The sequence below is a fragment of the Callorhinus ursinus genome, unplaced genomic scaffold (assembly GCF_003265705.2).
Source record: "Callorhinus ursinus isolate GAN/ISIS: 27379988/994484 unplaced genomic scaffold, GSC_fseal_2.0 scaffold119, whole genome shotgun sequence".
Lineage (NCBI taxonomy): Eukaryota > Metazoa > Chordata > Mammalia > Carnivora > Otariidae > Callorhinus > Callorhinus ursinus.
Genome location: NW_027397181.1, coordinates 751,192 through 772,611, shown reverse-complemented (window position 1 = coordinate 772,611; position 21,420 = coordinate 751,192). Strand labels below are relative to the sequence as shown.

The following is a 21,420-nucleotide window of genomic DNA, read 5'->3' as shown; positions in this document are numbered from 1 at the left end:
AACCCTCCGTGCTGGATATCTCCAGCTTTTAGGTTAATAATATGGCAGCACTTGCATAGCACCTCACAGACAATCACTTTACTTTGTCTTCACAACATCCTAGGGGTCAGCACTACAGATGAGGAAATGCTGCTCAGACGGGGAGCGTGTCACCCAGGGAACCATATGCAGTGTCCACTGACACGATTACAGTGGGGCCCACACACATTCACCCCCCTCGGTCTGTCCGGCCCCTGGTGGGCTCCTGAGGTCTGGCTGAGGAACCTTGGGCACATGGCTGAGCCCATGGCAGGGCCCAGGACACCCACAGCTGGATGGCAGGGCCTGTCCTGAGCATGCTTGCGGGCCTCACCGATTCTGCCATTCTGCCCCACGGGCCCTGTGTGTTGTCACAGAAGTCATATCCCTAAACCACAGCATCTGCAGCCCTGGCCTCCCCCACATCTTCCCCAGACGTCTCCCATTGAGCACCTACCTCACAGACATCACAAAGCAAAAGTGTCCCAAGGAAAATCCACCAAGCCCGCCACTCTGCCCCAGTGTACTAGTATGCCCAGGCCATTGTAGCAACACAGGCCAGGCTCAAACAACAGACGTGATTTCCTCACGGTTCTGGAGGCCAAAAGTCGGAGATCAAGGTGTCAGCAGGGTCGGTTCCTTCTAAGGATGGTGGTCTTCTCCCTGAGTCCTCACATGGTCGTCCCTCTGTGCATGTCTGGGGCCTAGTCTCCTCTTCTTAATAAGAACACCTGTCAGATTGAATTAGCATGCACCCCAATGACCTCATTTTACCCTAATTATCTCTTAAAGACCCTATGTCCAAATACAGTACATATTCTGAGGTACTGGGGGGTTAGGATTTCAACATATGAACTGGGGGGGTATAATAACATCCTAACCCCCCGGCATGCCCCCCATCCCCACACTTTCTCACCCAGGGCAATGTCCAGCACCTCCCACCTAGTCACCTGCTGCCACTGTCCCCACTCCACCCCCTTCACTCTCTCGTGATGGGATACAGATGGCCAGCCAGAGCTCCCCATAACCACAGTATGCCCTCACTTACCCTGGCATTCAAGGCTCTGAGTGACACAACTCTTGCCAAGTGTCCACTTGCTCCCACTTGTTCCACCCGAGGGCAACACTTTCTCTTGGACAGCCCCACCTCGGTCAGAGCAAGGACTCTGGACTGACCCGTCTGGGATCAAATCCTTCTTCTGCCATCCCTGAGCTGTGTAACTTTATGAGAGTTGTTTCTCCTTTGCCACCATACCTATAATACGGGGACAACAGCAGTAGTGGCTCAGCCATGAAGGTGTCCTACTCGATCCCTCTTAAAGGGCTGCCATGGGGAGCCTTGCTGACTGAGAGCCTCCAGCAGCCCCACCTCTGGATCTGGCACACCTTCATGCAGAAGCAAGGATGTTAGTGCTGGAACTAGTCACTCCTACATGATCCCTAGCCTCCCCACAGGCAGTCTGAGCTCTGGGGCTCTCTACTGAGGGTGGCCAAGTTGTCTCCAAGCTGCCCTGCAGTCTGAGGCTCTCCCTCTCCAGTCCTCCCTCCTTCCCCCTCTCTTTTCCCGGGTGTTGGCCCCAGACCTAGCTCTAAGGCTCTCCTCACTGGATCCTGCTCCTCCCTCCTTCCCCTCATCCTCCATAGGCACTTCCCCACAAGCCTCTTACACGTCTAACCCCTTCTTGGCATTTGCTCTCAGAAGATGAGAACTGGTACAGGTAGCTATCTCACAGGTTCTTCAAGGGTTAAATGGATTAATAGACACAAAAACCTTAGAAAAGTGCCTGGAACAGAGTAGATATCTCTAACTCCCAGCCTCCATGTAGTTCCTTATGAGGGCCATTCTCAGGGACTTCATGCACCCTATCCATAGATTTCTGTGTGTTCTTTTGTAGACCAAGCCTTCTTAAATTTCCTGAATGTTTTCTACTTCCTCTGACCACAGGGCCTTTGCACCCACTGCTGCCTTTATTGTGAATACTCTTACCCTTCTTTCCTGTTAGCTCATATGTTACTTCCCCAGAGAAACCTTCCTGACCTCCTTTATATGTTTTCCCTACACTGTGGACCTCTCCTTCAAAGCATTTTTCAAAGTTTATCCACTTATGTGTGTGTGTTCATTTATTTCACGCTTGTCTCTCTGGAGCAAAGATAGCCAGTCCTCAGATATTCCTCCATCCCTTGCCAGAACTCCCAGTTTTCAGCAAAGCACAGAATTGCCCCAAAGAAAGCTTGCATTCTGCAGCCTCCCTTGCAGCTGGCCAGTGGGATGTGTGCAGACGCGATAACTGTCCATTCTGAGCTCCCCTGTGAAGGGAAGGACCGTGTCTCCTTCCATGTTCCCTTCCCTTCTCCCTGTTGGCTGGAATGCTGGTAGGCAGACAAAGGCAATGGACAAGGACAAGGTGAAGGAATACAGACCCAAATGGCCTCACCAGCGTGGGCTTTCAAGGACAGAAAACCAAAGTTAATCCAGCTTGTTTAAGCTAATACTACTTTGGGTCTCTGTTACGGCAGACATTTCTCTACCTGCAGAACAGGAAGCTCTGTGAAGGCAGGGAACAGGTCCATCGTGGTTATCACAACATCCTCCTGGCACCTAGAAGGTCCTTGATTAATGTATGATGAGCAAATGATTGAGTTGGGGGCTGGACCCTTTCTTAGACTCCTCAGTGACTCTCTGCAGCACCCACCTTGTGGAGTGAAGTTGGATAGAAATCTACAGCAGCACTATCTGCTAGAACTTCCTGTGATGGAGGAAATGCTCCATGTATCCCTGTTGTCCAATAAGGCCATGCAGCTGGTGGCCACCACCCTGGGCAGTGCACACCAGAGCTCTACACAGAGTGTGGAGAGGATGTAGTGCAATGCCCCCCACCCCACCACCCCCACTCCCTGCCATGGACTGGCTGCAGTCTGCTGAAATCAGGTAGACAATTGTCACAGCCCTGACACACAAGCCAGGCCAGAAGGTGGAGGAGGCCTTCAAACCCCTGCTCTTGGCCCCCTCAGGGAGGGTCACATTGAGGAGTCATGTCACAGTGGAAGCAGGACCGATAACAGTGGCCAGCCCTCCTGCGTCATCCAATTCCTGCTGACGCCCACCACTACAGATGAGGGGATGAAGACTGTATCTACCTCATAGCAAGGGGTCGCAAGCAGCCTGACCAGTCCCGGGCTGCTAATGAGGCGGGCAGAGACAGAGCTTGGACTGACCATGTGCCAGGCCCTTGCTGGATACTTCACAGCTATGTGCTCTGAGACAGGCGGAAGAGGGGAGGGTCTGCTGCATGTCCCCGTGCAGTGCTGTGACACAGACAACAGCCGGTACATCTTGACTCTTCCCATTTTACAGAAAAGAAAGTTGAGGCCAGAGAGGTGGAGCAATTCACCCAAGGTCCACAGCAAACACAGTGGCAAAGACAAAACAGAACTGAGACCTACCTCACCCTTTTTCTCTCTCCCAGACTGCTAAGCCCGGCTCCAGGACACCGTATGCATTTCTGCTTCATCCTGCCACTCCTCGCAGCCAGCCCCACCACTCAGAGATGATCTCTCCGTAAGGAATCAGTCTGGAGCCAGAACAGCTGGATGCCGCAGAGATGGGGCCCCATCTCAGACCTCACACCAGCCTGCAGGCCCCTGTGATCAGCAGTACTAACCAGACCACCGAAGCTCTTGGTGCTGCCTGTACACCAGAACGGGGAAGTATCATCGTCCAAGCTGGCTGCTGGCCCAGCAAGTCAGGAGAAAAGGAAGACTTCCTCTTGGGGACACCCTGAAACTCTGCACAGGGTACAACTTAATGGGCCCTTTGGTTGGAAAGAGCAGGAGCCCCCTGGGCAAAAGTCAAGTGGGCAAGGGGAGGGCAGGGAAGTGTGTCCGGCACTGTGTTAATCTCTTTAAACAGATGACTTTATTTAATCCCCATCACTCCCCTCCTTCCAGGTCCATTTTACAGATGGGGAGACAGAGGCATGGAGAGGTCCCTCACTAGAGCTCACGCAGCCAGCAGTGGGTGGTGCCCGGCTTCCAACCCAGAAGAGAACAAGGTAATAGGAATTTGGGAGGTATCCTCAGCTTCCCGGAGAAGGCCTTGAGACCCTAAGATGGGGAGGTAGGAGAAGGGTCTGGAGAAAGGGCCCCCCAACAAGGTGTGAGGTGGGAGCTTGTAGGGGATAGTTTGGGGCATGGAGGCGCCCAGCAATTCCTGGGGCAGGAAACGGCTGAAGCACACCTCTGGCATGACCCCTGGCATTGACCACTTCAGTGTCTTCTGTCACTCGGTCCTTACTGTCCTTACACCTACACCTCTGGAAGATCCCGCTGCACGCAGGCCTAGGGGAGCAAGGAACAAAGGTCATGGCTCTGGAGGCCCAAGTTGTGACCAGCAGCCAAGTGGGCACAGGCCTGGGGTGGAGCCAAGCATGCCAGCCCACTGTGGGGGGAGGGTGGTCAGGACAAAGATGTAACACTGGCTCGGAGACTCAAAATGGCAGTGTTGTAAATAAGAGAGGAGTCCATCTTGTGCCCATACACCGGCCAGAGCTGCTGACTGCCAGGGCTGCTGCAGCAGGCATCTCAGGACCGGGGCCCAGGCTCCACTGCCGGGCACCACCCTCTCCCACATGACGACTCACAGTACATACAGGCTCCAGATCATGGGAAGGGGAAAGAAGAAGGCGGGGGGGGGGGCATGCCCCTGCCCTTTAAGTCCACCACACAGAGGGGACTACGGTCACTGGAGAAACCAAGGTTGGGGTGTGAGCTGTGTGGCCAGGTTTGGGTCTCTCTGCCAGTGGGGCTGGGAACCCAGACACCTGGAGTTCCATCCTGTCTCTAACCAGCTGCAGAGATCAGAGCAAGTCACTACAATCTGTGGGTCCATTTTTCCCTCTGTACCAAAAGTTTAGCCAAAATAACCTGGGAGGTGTCCTGAGAGGAGGACTCTGAACCCATAGTCTTCTGAGGCAGTTGAGCACAGCCCTGGGGAAGGAAAGGTGAAATCAGGCTGTGGCTAGTTCCCTCAACTGTGCTGTGAGGCAGGTGGCAAGCAATGCACCCCGAGCCATTGACACAGCCCCCAGACTTTCAAGCTTTCTTGGAAAAGCTTCTACGGACCAGTGCTAGTACATCAGGTAACTTTTATTAAGTGCCTGTTGTATACCAGGCATGGAGATAAGGACTAGCATTTATGAGTGTTTTCTATATGCCAGGCACTATTTAAGTGCCTTACAACTTCTACTTCACTTATGCCATGCAACTTCTCTGTGATACAAGCCCTGTTGTTATCACTGTGGGAATAGTGAACAAGAAACAAGAACCAACCACTATGTAAAAGGAGCACTCAGAGAACAAGAAAGAATGTTTGAAAATGTAATAATAGTGTTCATGAAAACCCAACCAAGACCGAGTAGCAGAACATCCTGAGAACAAAATCAAAACAACAGACAGAAATTCTAAGAGAAAAATTCCATAGCCAAGGTTTCAATGGAAGGAATTGAATTCACATTCAGAAATGAAGACCGATCAAGATCACCTTCCCACAGTTTGGCTATTGTGGACATTGCTGCTATAAACATCGGGGTGCACGTACCCCTTCAGATCCCTACATTTGTATCTTTGTGGTAAATACCCAGTAGTGCAATTGCTGGATCGTATAGTAGCTCTATTTTCAACTGTTTGAGGAACCTCCATACTGTTTTCCAGAGTGGTTGCACCAGCTTGCATTCCCACCAACAGTGTAGGCGGGTTCCCCTTTCTCCACATCCCCGCCAACATCTGTCATTTCCTGACTTGTTAATTTTAGCCATTCTGACTGGTGTGAGGTGGTATCTCATTGAACTGTGGAAAGAGCCAAGATGTCCATCAACAGATGAATGGATAAAGAAGATGTGGTATATATACACAATGGAATATTATGCAGCCATCAAAAGGAATGAGATCTTGCCATTTGCAACGACGTGGATGGAACTGGAGGGTGTTATGCTGAGTGAAATAAGTCAATCAGAGAAAGACATGTATCATATGACCTCACTGATATGAGGAATTCTTAATCTCAGGAAACAAACTGAGGGTTTCTGGAATGGTGGGGGGTGGGACGGATGGGGCGGCTGGGTGATAGACACTGGGGAGGGTATGTGCTATGGTGAGCGCTGTGAATTGTGCAAGACTGTTGAATCACAGATCTGTACTTCTGAAACAAATAATGCAACATATGTTAAGAAAAAAGAAAAAGAAGAAGATAGCAGGAGGGCAAGAATGAAGGGGAGTAAGTTGGAGGGGGAGACGAACCATGAGAGACGATGGACTCTGAAAAACAAACTTAGGGTTCTAGAGGGGAGGAGGGTAGGGGCATGGGTTAGCCTGGTGATGGGTATTAAAGAGGGCATGTTCTGCGTGGGGCACTGGGTGTTATGCACAAACAATGAATCATGGAACACTACATCAAAAACTAATGATGTAATGTATGGTGATTAACATAATAAAAAATTTTTAAAAAATCACCTTCCCAGTGAAATCTGGCTCCTCCTCGCTCCGGCTGGCAGATGTTAATGTTGATGGCTAACAGGGAGTTACTGAGTCATTCCTGCCTGGTTAAAGTCCTCAAGGTTTAATATGTTTTTCAGGCCAACCTTGAGCCTGAGGTTCCCATCCCCTTTCTCCAGGGTGTGTGTCCCATTAGTCCAGGGCATCACTAGCTATCACCAGCTCCAAGCAAATGGCAAGGAACCAGCAGTGGGGCTGGGAAGTGACCGCTGATCGGCACCCACAGGGCAGGCTCCACAGGTGTGCGGGGGGTGGGGACGGTCTGTGCAAGGATCCTGGACTTAACATGAAGACACGAGTGCAGAGGGCTGGCACCACACCAGCTGGACACTAGCCATTTGCCAGATTCAAGGGGAAATTCCTCATTTCAAAACACAATAAGGAAACTGATGACCCAAGTGGGAAAAAGACATAAACAGAACATGCAAGTGGCCAGTGCACACACAGGGAAATTTCTAACCTCACAACTGATCAAAGAAACACAAATTAAAACAAGATACCCTTTTCATCCAACTGACAAGGACATTTTAAGTTTTAACACTGGTGTAAAGAGGTACATTTGCAGAAAGCAAAACAACCTTGCAATATACACATCACTTTTCAGTCTGTAAGTCTACTTGTAGAAACTGATCACAAAGAAATGATCATATCTGTAGGCAGATTTATATATAGGCTTGCTCTTCCCAGCATCGCTTACAACTGAGAAAACTTAGAAACCACTGAATGTCCAACCATAGGAGAGTGATAATGAACAACACCCCATCTGTGCAATGGAATATCATTTATCAATTTAAATCGGGTTTTCACAAGACTATTGATAAAAGTTAAAGAAAAGCGGATGCAAAATTTATATGGGAATTATTCTATATACGATTATGTAAAGAAAAACAGGCTTATAGAAAACATTAGAAATACATAGAGAAGTATTCACATCCATGATTTTTAAAAGTATTTACATTGAGTAATGGGATTACAAAAGATCTCTTTTTAGGGGCACCTGGGTGACTCAGATGGTTAAGCTTTTGGCTCAGGTCATGACCTCAGTATCATGATCTCTGTCCTGAGATCGAGCCCCACAATGGGCTCTAGGCTCAGTGATCTTTTTTTAGCATTCTATTTTTTACTTTTCCAGATTTTCTACAATGAATGTATACTACTTTTATAACCAGAAAAAAATATGATCTGATTGTGCAGCTTCTTCATATGTTATTTTTTCATAGTTTTTGTATTCGTATAATAGTAATGTTCTCACTGCCCCAAAATCAGAAAATAGACAGGTATAAAAAAAAAAGTCATTCATAATCCCATCATTGTTAACATTTTCTTGCTTATTACAAAAATGGGAACACAGCATATATACTATCTTACAGACTTTTTAAAAATTGTGGCTACAAAACCACAACATAAAATCGATCCTCCTAACCCTTTAAGTGTTTAGTTCTGTGGCATTAAGTAAATTCACGCTGTTGTGCAGCCATCCCCCTGTCTCTTTCCAAAATTTCTCATCTCCCCAAACTGAAACTCCATCCCCATTAAACACAAACTCCTCAGTCCCCTCCCCCAGCCCCTGGCAGCCACCACCCTACTTTCTGTCTCTGTGAGTCTGGTGACTCTAGGGACCTCATGTGAGTGGAATCATGCAGGATTTGTTCTCTTGTGACTGGCTTCTTTCAGGAACTGTAATGTCCTCAAGGTTGATCCATGTTGTAGCCTGTGACAGATTTTCCTTCCTTTTAAAGGCTGAACCATATTCCATCACATTTTGCTTGTCCATTCATCCATCGATGGACATTGGGTTGCTTCTGGACCAGAACAATAGATTGTGTACTTTCTGTGCCAATAAGGGTAGATTAATAGCAGTTACTTTTACAAGTTGCCTAGTACTCTATATTTATTTAGCAAAAAAAATTTTTTACAAATAATGCATCTTTATTTTTTTATTGAAGTATAGTTGACACATGTTATATGAGTTTCAGGGTACAAGACAGCGATCCTCCAATTTTTCATTATCATATACAAAACTGCAATACATCTTTGTGTACTTATCCTATTTCTTTTTTTTAAGATTTTATGTATTTATTTGAGAGAGAGCTAGCGAGGGAGAGCACAAGCAGGGGAGAGAGAGAAGTAGGGTCTCTGCTGAGCAGAGAGCCGACGTGGGGCTCGATCGGAGTCCTGAGATCATGACCTGAACTGAAGGCAGATGCTTAACCGACTGAGCCACACAGGGACCCTTATCCTACAATTTCCTAAGGATAAATTTGAAAAGTGAGATTTCTGAATGAAAGGGTATTTTTAGTTTTAATACCTTTTGACCCACTTGTCCTCCAAAAATTATATTAATCTAGATCCCCACCATCAGTGAACCCCAATCCTCGTTTTCCATATCCTTGTCAGTACTGAGTATTGGCACTTTATAAAAAGTGACAAAATGTTGGGCAGTTTTTGCCAGTGTGGCAGGTTTAAAAAAAGTGCCATTGTTTGCATTTGTATCTCTTGGATTATTGGTGAAGTTGAATTTTTTCCTATGTTTATAGCTTACTGGTGGTTTGTGTGTCTTTGTGAAGTGCCTATTTCTATCCTCCACTTCGTCTGGTGATACTGATCTTTCTCTTCCTTGAATTCTGTGCACCATGGATGTGGCCAACCACATTCTTGGAGTTACAAGATTCGTTTAGATTGATGTAACCAAATGCAGTTACAGATTTTAGAAGTCTTTGGTGTCATGTTTAGCAAATTCCTCTCTTCCAGGGTTCCATATGGCGTAGGCACATTTTATCCTGCTGCATACTGACACATCACCTTCTAGCACTGCCACAGTTCCATGTTCTCAGTAGCTTCTTGAGGTCAGTTGGAACTTACTCGGATGGGTGTGCGCTGAGACTAAAAGTCAAGGCCGGCCATCCCTGGAGGCCTGTCCTTCCTGGCATGCTCTCCCTGCTTCAGCACTTTCTCCTGTCCTGTGCTGGCCTTTTACACAACCCCCACCTTCAAGAAGAGAAAAACTCTCTTCTGTGAAGCCAAGCACCATTGCTCAGCTTTCTCAGAGGCATCTGCTTACACAGAAAAGGATTCGGAAGAAGCTACCAGGTGAGGGGGCCCAGACCATGGCCTTTCAGGAACCACCACCAACATGTAATGGGTAGCCATCGTGGGACAAGGAGATCCTTCTTCAGCTGGCCAGACTGCGGGCACCCACTCTGCCCACAATTTGGAATGATTTATTATCAGGGTCAAACTGCACACCAGTCTTTCAGTGGGCCGGCTGCAGAGCACATTGCCTCACTCAGTCCTCACAATAAGGAGTACTTCCCATCTTGATTTCTCATCTGAGGGGCCGGGCTGCAAAGAGGTCTGGTGTCTGGTGACAGCCTGCAAGTTGCAAAGGCAGGACGGAGGCTCTCCTGGTGCATGTCCTTGAGCTTTCTGCCACATGAAGGGACCTGACCCCTGGAGCAGGGACCTGTAGGGTGCTCCGGCTGTTAGATCAGGGCAGTGACTCTAGGCTGTCAGCGCTGACACAAGCATGGCCCAGGGCAGACAAGGGGCCGGAGGTCCGAGGCTCAAGGGCCCACAGCCACCCGCACCTGCACCCACTCTTCTGAGTCCCAGCCACCACCCAGTGTGGTCAAACATGCAAGGCATCCTGGGATATGCTTCCCTGAAACCTCCCTGTTCTCAGCTACAGAAGCAGTTCATCCACTCATTCACTTGGCAGGCATTTATTGAGCCCTTACTGAGTGCCATGCACTGGTCTAGGGATACAGCAGTTAGCAAGAGGCAAGGACCTACCTTCTGGGAGCTTCTATTCTAGTGGGGATAAGCAAGGAGACAAGGAACCTACTCATGAGAATAAGTGCTGGGAACAGTTAATAGTACTCACCCAACAGCTTTTCATGTTCTGAGATTCTAATGCACCCATGTCCCAGGATGGCGACAGACAGAGGGAAGCTGCTTCAGGTGGGCCAACCCAAGAGGGCCTCTCTGAGGAGGTGACATTGGTGTGAGAAGGAATTCTTGGGAAGAACTAAGGGAAGGGCAATCCTGGCCAAAGGAACAGCAAATGCCAAGGCCCCTAGCGGGAAAGAGCCTGTGGGTTTGCGGCACTGACAAGAAGTGGAGGCTGGGAGCCAGAGAGATGTGGGGATGAGGCCAAGGTGTGGAGAGGAGATAAAGGAAGGCTGGGGATTCCAACATTTGGCACCACAACCCACAGGGAGACATCACCTTCTGGCTCAACCAGTTTGCATGTTACCAAAACAAAAGTCTCACACCATCACCTAACCCGGGCTCCCTACAGTGAGCGCTGGTGTTTTGTATTCGGTCTACTCTGCCCTCATGTCATTAAACCGAGGAGAAAAAAGAAAGGGAAGAAATGCAACCCATGCAATTAACCTCCTGACCCGCTAAGGGCCCGCAACTGGCAATTTAACGGACACTATTGTTGATGGTAATAAAGATTTGTGTTTGTATTCTCAGAACAATGGGAGTCCACTGAAGTGCTCAGGGGAGAGAGAGACTGGACCAGATTTAGGTTTTAAAAAGACTGTTCTGCTGTTGTATGCAAAAGGGAGCGTATGGGGCGTATCAGTCCGCCAGTGTCCCCGAGGGACAAGACAATGCACTCAAACGGATGATACTGAATCAACGATAGGGCTCTTGACAGAGGTGGGGCAGGTGCGGGGCAGTGCAGCAAACAGTGACTCCCACCGACGCCAGAAGGAGCCGGAGGACTGGAGTGGGAAGGCAGGGGCCAGCAGCAGGTCAGAACCCTGGCGCGGTGGGGGGCAGGCTGAAGCTCCTTAACCCCTCTCTGCTCCCGCCTCCCATTGCCTGCAGCGCCTCCTATTGGCCGAACCACACAGGCGCCCCGGTGAGGTGCAAGGTCAGCCTCCAGGACGCGGCAGATGGCAGAGAAGGGGGTGGAGAGTGGCCATGGAGGAGGAGACAGTTGGGAGTGGAGGAGCCCAGCGGGAGATGGTGCTGGCTCTGACCAAGTAGTGGCAGAGGAAATGCAAATGGCTTTAGGAATAAGGGTGGTGGAACCTCAGGACTAGCCAGGGATTGGATTGGGCTCCAGTAAGGAAAAGGTTCTTGTTTCCTCTTTGAAGGCTCATGGAAGAACAGAAGATGAAAAACTGTGGTGGAGGGAACAGGGTGGGGTGGAGTGGAGAGAGCAGATGTCAAGGCACAAGGCCTGAAGCTGAGCCCTGCTCAACACAGGCATTGAGGGCAGGGAGGACACTCACAGTATCTGCCCCCTGGAGGGTGCAGGCTGCCACTGGTCAGAATGCCAGGGCAGAGCTGGCTGTGTGAGGTGCCCCCCTCTGTTACTGGGCCACAGGCAGCCCAGGGCAGAGGCGTGGCTGGGAGCAGGGGACCCCTGGGGGTCGGGACAGGGCAGCTCACCCACTGTTGAATATTTTCCTTGTTGGTCCATCCATTCCAGGGCATCCTGGGTGTGTCACCACCTAGGTGTGTCATTTCGGTTAAGGGGGATCATGCTGGAATATTCTGAAGGCAAAGGCAAACAACAACGGCGGCAAAGCTCAGCCTGGGATGGCATTTGGGGTGGGGGGCCCAACCCAACCCAGCGGGATGAAGGAAGATGTATGACATTCCATTATCTCCCATTATGTGCTCAGGCAAGGGGCACGTGCTCAGGGAAGGGGCAGGGGCAGGGACAGAGGCAGGCCTGCATGGCACACCTTCCCTCCACGGTCGTTTGCAGGCATCTTTATCCCTCTGTCCAGCTACACGTTAGAACCCAGTCGTGGGTCATGGGATCCCTTCAGTAAAGTGTAATCAGCGTTGTTAAGAACAAAAACCAAACAAAAGGATACTATCAAAAGGGAAAGGAAAGAAAAGGTGTGTGTGGTAGCTACCAAGCGCAGGCTGTGTGCTGGGTGCTGAGGAGAAGGTAGCAGACAAGACCCACATAGCCCATGCTCCAGGCACTTACATAACTACCTGTCAGGAAGGGAGCCTCCCTGTAATGTGGATGAAGAAAATCAGCCGTAGACGGAGGCAGAAAAAAAGGGGAGCAGGAGGTATAGTGATACTGCCATATCAAGACAGGCTTCTTTTGGGGCATTTACATGGAAGCACCCAGCCAGGCTCAGAGTCACACAAGAGCATTGCTAGCCAAGAGCTCAGCACATGCTAAGGCACTGAGGTGAGACAGACTGAGAGAAGGCCAGTGTGTCCGTAGCATGATGAGCACAGGTAGTGAAGCGGAGGTAAGCAGGCCAGCTGGAGAGGCTTGCTTCCAGCCAAGGGCAGTGGGAAGTTGTGCAGGGCCCTTCCTATCCTGCCATCAGCCCTGGATCCAAGGTGCTGGGCTCACCTGGCCCAGGACTGCCGCATTCTCTCAGCCTGCTTCCCAATGACTTAGAAGTGGGCTCTCCCGGGTTCAAAACAGAACGCACCACGTGCCCGCCCTGAACTGAGGCCCGAGTAGGGCACTAAGGGAATGGAAGTCTGGTACGGTGGGTGAAAGCGTGCCCAGCGTGCCCACTGCTGGGACCATAGCCACATATGTTTGTCTTCAGTGTAGCAGATTCTTCTATGTAATTTACCCGCACAGCAAATAAGCCAAAAGGTAGAAAATAGTGTTCAGTGAAGAGCCAGTGTCCCTTTTACTGCCACCCCCTTCCACAGCGACCTTCCCAGAGGCCACCCTGTGGCCATTTCTACGGATACGTTCAGCAGAAAAGGATGGCCATCTTTAATACACAACGTGGATTCTACCACACACACACACGTGCACACGCATACACACGCTCCTTAATAATCTCCCTGAGGCTGCTCCATATGGACACAGGGGACATTCCCTGACACCCTCAGACAGTTCCACTGTGCATATGACTCACCATTCATGGTCAGCCCCTCCTGTAGCATAATGGGCTGGGCAGGGTAAGGGGAGTAGGGGGGGGTCAGGTCAAGGGTATTTGTATTTTTTAAAAAGATTTTTTAATTTATTCTAGAGAGAGAAAGAGCATGAGGCGGGAGGGGCAGAGGGAGAGAATCCTCAAGCAAGACTCCCTGCTGAGTGTGGACCCCGACATAGGGCTCAATCCCAGGACCCTGAGATCACCACCCGAGCCAAAATCAAGAGTCGGACACTCAACGAACCGAGCCACCCAGGTGCCCCAAGGGTATTTGCATTTTTAAAGTTGGATTAATATCTGCAAGTTATCTCATTGACTTTAGATAAGAGAATCAAAGAGGCAGGGGCTCCTGGGTGGCTCGGTCTGTTAAACCTCCGACTCTTGATCTCAGCTCAGGTCTTGATCTCAAGGTCGTGAGTTCAAGCCCCACGCTGGGCTCCGTGCTGGCCACGGAGCCTACTTAAATTTAAAAAAGGCGGGGGGAGGCAGAATTGGGTTAACAGACTCCTAACCCTTTTGCCCACCATCAGTCCTCCCGGCTCCCATTCGTCTTGTGGGCCAGGGAGGAGGATCACTGTCTCACCCCTGCAGGGCCCAGCCTCTATATTTGGGGTAACTGGAGGCCTCTTCCAGGGCATCCAGTCTCCAAATCTTCTGGCATCTTCTTCTCCCACCTACCCCCACCCAACCTCAGGCCATCCTCCATCCTCAGGATCAAGACCTCTTCAGCTGCCTGAAAATGGGTCTTTAGCTGGTCCTGGTCCTCGCTGGGACTTCTTTCCATGCCTCTGGCCACTTCTTGCAAAAGCAAATGTTTCCCATACAGCACTGGGCGTGTAGCCAGGAAAATTCAGGGGCACGAACAGCTAGGGCCACAGAAGTCTGATTCAGATTGTGGTCTGGGCACATGGCAGTCAGGCAGTGTGGGGTCTGAGGTGCAGGCCTCCCCCTTCCATGCAAGGACACTCAAGAACATCCCCAGTTCCATCAGCATTACTCATCCCTGCTGGATGTCAGCTACTCTCTGGGCATTTGAGTCGCGTTAGCAAACACGTAGGCAAAGATTTCTGTCCTCGAGGAGCTTGTAGTCTATCGGAGGAAGATAGAAAACAGACAGTAGAAAGACTCAGACAGAAAATGATAGAGAAGGTCAGAAGAGAGACGTACTGTGGAGAAATAAGAAGTGGAGCCAAGTGATGTATTTAGGCCGGAAATGCAGGCTGCAATGTGGAACAGGCCAGTAGGACTGGGGCTTATTGAGAAGGTGACAGCAGTCTCGAAGGTGAAGGGAAGAGGAAACAGTGCAAAGGTCCTGAGGCAGCTGGCCTGGTGTAGTTGAGAAATCAAGGAGGCCAGTGTGGCCACAGCAACACGGGGAGAATCAAAGGAGAGGGGTGAGGTTGGGTGAGGTAGAAGCCAGGAGACCACCTGGAGACTCTTTCTGTAAACTGGATAAGGATGTCTGAGGCTGAGCGTCAGCCACGGTGTGAAGCCAGCAGGACTCTCAGTGGGACCAAGAGCTTAGCCTGGGCCACGCTTTGTTCCAAGCGCTTTGCCAGTATTAATCCATTTAATGCTCACATGGCCGTATAGAGCAGGGGCACTCATGGTCCTGTTGTATAGAAAAGGATACCGACGCACAGAGAAGTAGAGGAACTCACCCCAGGTCATACAGCTCAAAGATGGCAGAGACCAGATTTGAACCCAAGTCACCTAAAGCCAGAGCCCAGGCTCTCGAAGAGCCACAAGTTTTGGACAAAAAAGTCACAACCCTCACCCTGAGGGAAGACGTTTGTAAAGAAAATAGAACATGGAGCCCTTGTCAGAGGTGAGCCAGCAGATGGGCAAGAGGTCAGGCTTGGGTCTGATCCCAGGCAGTCCCACCTGCACCTTCACTGGAAGTGGAAACTCAAGCAAGCCCCTCGACTTCCCTGAATTGCCATCCCACCTTGTGAGGAATGGGAGCCGTGATGATAGCTGCCTGGCACAGAGCATGGCTCGATGAGGGGGTGGAAGCGTTGTTATCCCCTGGGGGTGGTACCGGCTGCCGACCAGAGTGGGCAGGCAGGGCTGGACAGGGGACCAGAGGTATGGGGAGCCTGGCTCCCAGGGCCTGGGAGGGGCCATTGACAGGAGTCAAGAGCAGTGGTCACCAGAAGGATGCTGGGTCACACAGTGGGGCCTGCATCAAGGGCCTCTAGGGGATACTGACCACCGGGGAAGGCAGAACGATGTAGGGGACAAGGCCCCAGACACACAGGCCTGCCAGCTGTGTGGCCTTCACATGTCTGGCCCTCTCTGGCCTCAGTTTCCTCACCTGTGAAATGGAGAAGGAAAACGCCAATGCCAAGAGAAGCCCTCTTGGCCCAGGGGCAGCTGGCTAAGACAGAGCCACAGCTGCAGGCCGCAGAAGCTCCCTGTCGGGACATGGCTCAAGCTGGTCATAAAACCCTTTTGTCTTATTCTTCCCCCTGGAGGGTTTCTGTCACTCAGGACTGTTTCTCAGGAGTACATTTTGAAGCTCATGTCTTTTAAGTAATTTCTATTTTCGGCCGGGAAGCTTCTGGGGGCTTGGCATGGTTCTGCAATTACGTACAAATGTCCCGGCTGTATGTGGCCGCTGAGTTTTCAGGTTTGTCTAGTTTAGTTTATTAGTGGGTAGACTCTAATCCACACACACGGGTTTCCATCCTGCCTTGCTTCTTCCTCTGCTCCGGGCCATTGGCTTGTGCATCGCAGCTCTGTGTCTTGCCCTGAAGAGAAACTCTGCTGTTTGTGCACGGGTCGCCAAGCTTCTGACTCCTGCCTTCTGGAGGCTTGTCAAGTACTCTCCTGTGTCCACAGATCCCATCACTGTTCTGGTATTACGGCTTGGTTGTGTAGATTTTTCTTTTCTTTTCATCCTCCTTGCCCACGGGCCATGGATTTGAGGCCTTCTTTATCTCATCAGCAATGCAATCAGCCATTTTCTTATACTCCTGTGTCAAGCAGCCTATTGATTCTGAGGGGAGGAACTTTTTTCTTTCCCTCTCATCAAAATTTAACAAACCTTCAGAATCATACTACGCCCTGGGATCAGCCTTTTCCCGGTGACTCCATCTATGTGTGCGGCTTGTATTCCATCTTTTTGCCAGTGACTTTCAAATTTCTATCTCCTGCTGCGATCTCTCCCCTAAATTCCGGTCTTTTGAATCCAGTCACCTGTCTGCATCTCCACGTGAGTGTCTCTGAGACACCACCAGCCCTTGGTTATTCCTCTCCCCGACCCCAGCAGGCTCACCCCTAATATTTGTGAAACTCAGGGTGAGAGGGAAATGGAGGCACCATCCACCTGCTTCTCCTCCCTTCCTGGCTCCATCCAGAGTCTCAGCGTCTAGCGCACTCATGCATGCCTGGACACCGGGGCCCAAGCTCTGCCCACACCCACACCCGCCTCCACAAACAGCACCCTTCCCCTCCTAGGCCTAACGGGGCATATGCCTGTGATGTAGTGTCCCTTTGGGAGGGTCAGGCCTGGGAGCAGGCTCCAAGTCATCTGGGCAGGGAACTCTGGGGTCCAGATCCTGAAAGGTCACCCCCAACACCCTCTTCCCGGCCCCACAGCTGACCATCACTTAGTCCTGTAGATTCTCTTTCTGCCTCTCCATCCCCAGTCCCTGGGGCTTTGTCCATACCACCTGCCTCTCATCCACAAGGCCTCTTCACACATCTATTCTTGTCTGCTCCAATCCATCCCCACTTTGGAAAGATGTTCATGAGAGTAAGTCCCTAGTTAAGAGGTTTCCCCTTGCACAACACAGACTCTGCCCCTGCCGCCACCCCACACCCCTCCTCGCTCTTGAGTCCAGCCCACTGACCACAGCAGGTACAACGACATCCCTCCAGGTCCTCTTGTCGGACAGGGAGTGCTTCTTCATCCTTTGAGTCTGGGCTGGGCTCCTACTCACCCTGTTCCATGGAAAGTGGCAGCAGTGACGTTGCGCGGCTCTGAGCCCGGGCGTCCTAGGCCTTGCAGCTTGCACTCACACCCCTGTCCAGCTGCCACTGGACAGGCCCAGGTTAGCCCATAGGGGAGCACTGGGGAGCCCTCTCTCACCCAGGGCCCCCGAAGCCCCCGGCTCCAACAACCTGCCCACTGACCTCAGACACACATGTGAGCCCAGCCAAGCGCAGGTGGAAGACCACTCAGCAGAGCCCAGCCCAAGCTGCTGATCCTCAGAATCACCAGCAAAATCAGAGGCTGTGGTTTTAAGCACTACATTTTAGGGTGGTTTGTTACAGAGCAAAAGCTGACTGACACTTCAGGGTAGTTCCTGGAGCTCCCCAGGGCCTTCTTGACCTCTGGTCTCTCACACGGGCCATACCCCTCTGGGTCTTGCTTCACCCTGACCTGCCACCTGGGCTCCTTTTCGGCCTTTCGACTTGGTCTTCAACAACTGCACTGCAAGAAGGCTGCTTGGACCGCCCTGCCCTCCATGTAAGCTCCCAGGTGTCCCCATCCCTGCTCCTCTGATCCTCCTGGTCTGTCATCCCTATCACATCTCTGCCTCTTCCTCACTGCCTCGCCCTCTCCAGCTCGCACTGGCCTGCCTCCTGGTGGAGTGGAGGGGCCTCCCTCTGGTGCTTCTCCTGTCCCATGAAGCCCTTTGCTTACTTCCTGTGCCCATCTTCACCTGATCCACATCTCTCTGCTCCGAAGGGCTGTGCGCTCCGTGGGGACAGAGACCACCACAGACTTCCAGCTCCTACCATGTGTCCGGCACATAGCAGGAACTCAATAAATGTTTGCTGAGAGAATAAATGACTGAACAAATGATTCCCATCTGAGTCAGCTTTCTCTCCCGCACTGCTGACAGCAGTAAATATGAGCTCAGGGTGGGAATGCAGCGATGAGCTGCGGTGCAGCTGAGTGCCGGGCCAGCCCAGGCGGGGAGTGAGAACTCCTCCATCACCCAGAGGTTACTCACCAGGTGCTCAGGCCAAAATCAGGTCCTCCCTGGCTTCTCTGTCTCATGACCAGCACCCAGCAACGTGTTCACAGTGTATCCAGGACCCTACCCCTCTATCTCTTCCCAATGCAGCAGCCACAAGGACTCTCCTAAAGCATGAGTCAGCACACATCTTCCTCTGTCCAGAGCCCACCAATGGCTTCCTACTTCACCTGGGGAGGTGAAAGCCCAGGCAATGAGCTGCAAGGCCCTGCCGCCACCCTCCCTCTCGCTTGCTCTGCACCCTAAGCACTGCCCATCCTCCCTCCACTCCTCCATCATGCTCCCCCTCAGGGTTTGCCCACACTGGCCCTCTCCTGGACTCAGGTCTCCCAGGAAGAGGTTGACTCATGCCAGCACCGTCTTCAGGTCGCTGTGCCAAAGTCCCCTTTCCCGGAAGGCCCCTGAGGACCACTCGGTACAAAGTAACAACTCCCCACCTCCACCAGTCCTCCCCAGTCCCCTCACCAGGGTTGTTCCTCGCCATTGTCTCTTCTTCATGTGGCCTGCTGCCTGTTGGGCTGCTTATGCATTGTCTCTCTTTCTCCATGAGAAGGTTAGCGCTTTGAGGGGAGGAATTTTCACTTCTTTTGTTCTTTGCTGCATTCCCATTGTGCCTGGCGGTGATGAACGCTCAGTAAGTTTTTCTTGAATGATTGAAGGAATAATGTCACACTGCTCAGCCTGGGGCCACCCCCAGGGGTCATTCCAAGGCCTCATCTCAACCCTCAGCCCAAGCACCAGCACCTGCCTGGCTCCAACCCACCGCCTACAACCAGGGCTGAGAAGGCCCCGGCTCTCAGGAGCTCAATGCCTTGCATGCTCCCGGACGGGGGGTTTCCTATGCCCCTATGCCCCATTCTGGCTTCACTAGGGCTCCCTGCACAGCAGCCACACTCTTCCCTAAGGGGACCTCCCCCTCTGCTTCATCTGTGGTAGGAGTGACTGCGGGGAACAATGGCTTTTCTGGCTGTCGCTAAGCTGCCCTGGTTCCAGAGCCCAGAATCTCTGCCTGCCGCGCACGTCGGAACCCTGCCTCCTGAAGTCTTAGGAGCGTGGCTTTCTAGCCCAGTTCAACAGACCTTTCCTAAATTCCTGCTCCAGTCCACGCTTAGGAGGGAAGAGCTCTGCTTGCTTATGGCCCCCTCGGGTGCCAGACTTGGAGTGGATGGAGGGGAGGCACGTACTTGGCCACCGTACTGCAGAGGGGCCACACAGGCAACAGTGTTGCAACGCATCACTCTCCTACTTCTTGTCACCTCCTCATCACTAGCAAAATCTGGTCCAACTTCCTCGGAGAAGCAAACCTACACCTGGGCCTTCTACTCTTCGGTAGGGCAATGTGCTGCCGAGTCTGAGTACACTGCTGTAAACAGGAACAAATGTCATAGCACTGGGGCTTATGTGGGTTACTCACTCTCTCTTCCATGAAGTTTAAAATTTTTTAAATTGAATTGAATATATTATGATCTCCTTAGGTGCAGGGAATAGCCTGCTCACCTTCACATCCTCTGGGCCTGCTTAGCCAGGAGCTGGCATACAGAAAGGAATTCTGGTTGCATTGGCTACATAACAAATAGCCCAAAACTTAGTGGCTTAAAACAATGACCACATTTATTTTGCTCAGAAATCTTCAATTTGAGTAGGCCTTGGTGGGGATAGTACACTTCTGCTCCACTTGGCATCAGCTGGGGTGATTCAAAGTCTGGGGGCTGAAATGATCTGAAAGATTACTCATCATATTGCTGGGAATTGATGCAAATTCTTGGCTGAAGTCTTAGCTGAAGTCTTAGCTGGCTACCAGCCAGGACACCCACACATGGCCAGGACTTCCTCAGCACATGGATGCTGGTTTCCAGGGCTGAGCGCCCTGAAAAGAGAGCCAGGAAGAAACACTATCATCTTTTATGATGGAACCTGGAAAATCATACAGGCTTACTCCAGCCAGATTTGTCAAGGCAGCTGCGCAGTCCCCGAGGCTCAGGGGTTAAGAAATGTTGTCTATATCCTGATAGACAGTTGCCAGGTTCTAGAAGTGCATGTGGGACTAGACACATTGCTCTGGCTATTTTGGGGAAATATTATCTGTCTCAAGGGGCTACAAAATGCCTTTCAGCATCCCAGAAGGAAAAAATCATTTCCACCTAGAATTCTGTACCCAGCAAAACTATCGATCAGGTGAATGTCTGGAAATTCTCAAAAGTTTACATCCTGTGACTTTCTCTCAGAGAGTGTCCATTAGGAAATGATATTTAGAGTGGTTGCAAAGGGTTTGTTATCATGACATATAGAATGGAACAGATGACAGAAAGATCGATTGAATAAAATAAAGCCTGAACACGGGCCTATGTGCAAACAGACACTGTCTGGCCATGAAACAGTGCAGATCAGACTGGCAGAAATTTAAAAGCCTGATAATACAGAGTGTTGGCAAGGAAACAGATCAAAGGGAACTTAAATTCCCTGTTCATGGAGTGTAAATTGGTGCAACCACTTTGGAAAACAATTTGGTATTACCCAGGAAAATGGAACAAATGCACATCTTCTGACCCAGCAATTCACTCCTCAGTGTGCACCCAAGAAAAACTCTCATATCTGTGCATCAAGAGACATAGACCAAATTGGTTTTAGAAGCATTGTTTGTAAAAGAAAAAAACTGGACACAGCCCAATGTCCACAACAGTAAAATAGATGAACTGCATTATGTTCTTACAATGAAATGCTTACTGTGTACCCATGAAAATGAATGGGTTACATGCACGTGAGCAGAGGTGGACGAATCTCCCAATGCTGAGCAAAAAAGCAAGTCCCCAAAGAAGGGTAAATGTCCCATTTCTATGTTCACCACCAAGCAAGACTAAACAAGCTGATGTCTAAGGACGTGCACATGGATGATAAAACTAAACAAACCAGGCAAAGCACATCACAGAAGTCAGGGTGAGGACCCCTAGGGATTTCTAAGAGACTGGAAAAGT

The 21,420-nt window shown here is 50.7% G+C and overlaps 2 protein-coding genes across 3 annotated transcripts in view; both read right to left on the bottom strand.

Annotated features, from left to right (window-relative positions):
• KLF15 (KLF transcription factor 15) overlaps nucleotides 1–19,737 on the bottom strand; it is a 38,687-nt gene extending 18,950 nt beyond the window's left edge. Inside the window, exons 1-2 of the mRNA XM_073889864.1 lie at nucleotides 19,633–19,737; nucleotides 18,914–19,062 (exon numbers count right to left, since the gene is read on the bottom strand). The gene's annotated coding sequence lies outside the window, so the exon portion shown is untranslated. The remainder of the gene's footprint in view (nucleotides 1–18,913; nucleotides 19,063–19,632) is intronic.
• A 296-nt stretch (nucleotides 19,738–20,033) lies between these two features.
• The window catches only part of ZXDC (ZXD family zinc finger C), a 105,893-nt gene continuing 104,506 nt past the window's right edge, over nucleotides 20,034–21,420 (bottom strand). For both annotated transcript variants that reach the window (XM_073889856.1, XM_073889857.1), the window contains one exon: nucleotides 20,034–20,315. In XM_073889856.1, coding sequence (XP_073745957.1) covers nucleotides 20,280–20,315 — 36 coding nt within the window. In that variant the 3' untranslated portion in view covers nucleotides 20,034–20,279. The remainder of the gene's footprint in view (nucleotides 20,316–21,420) is intronic.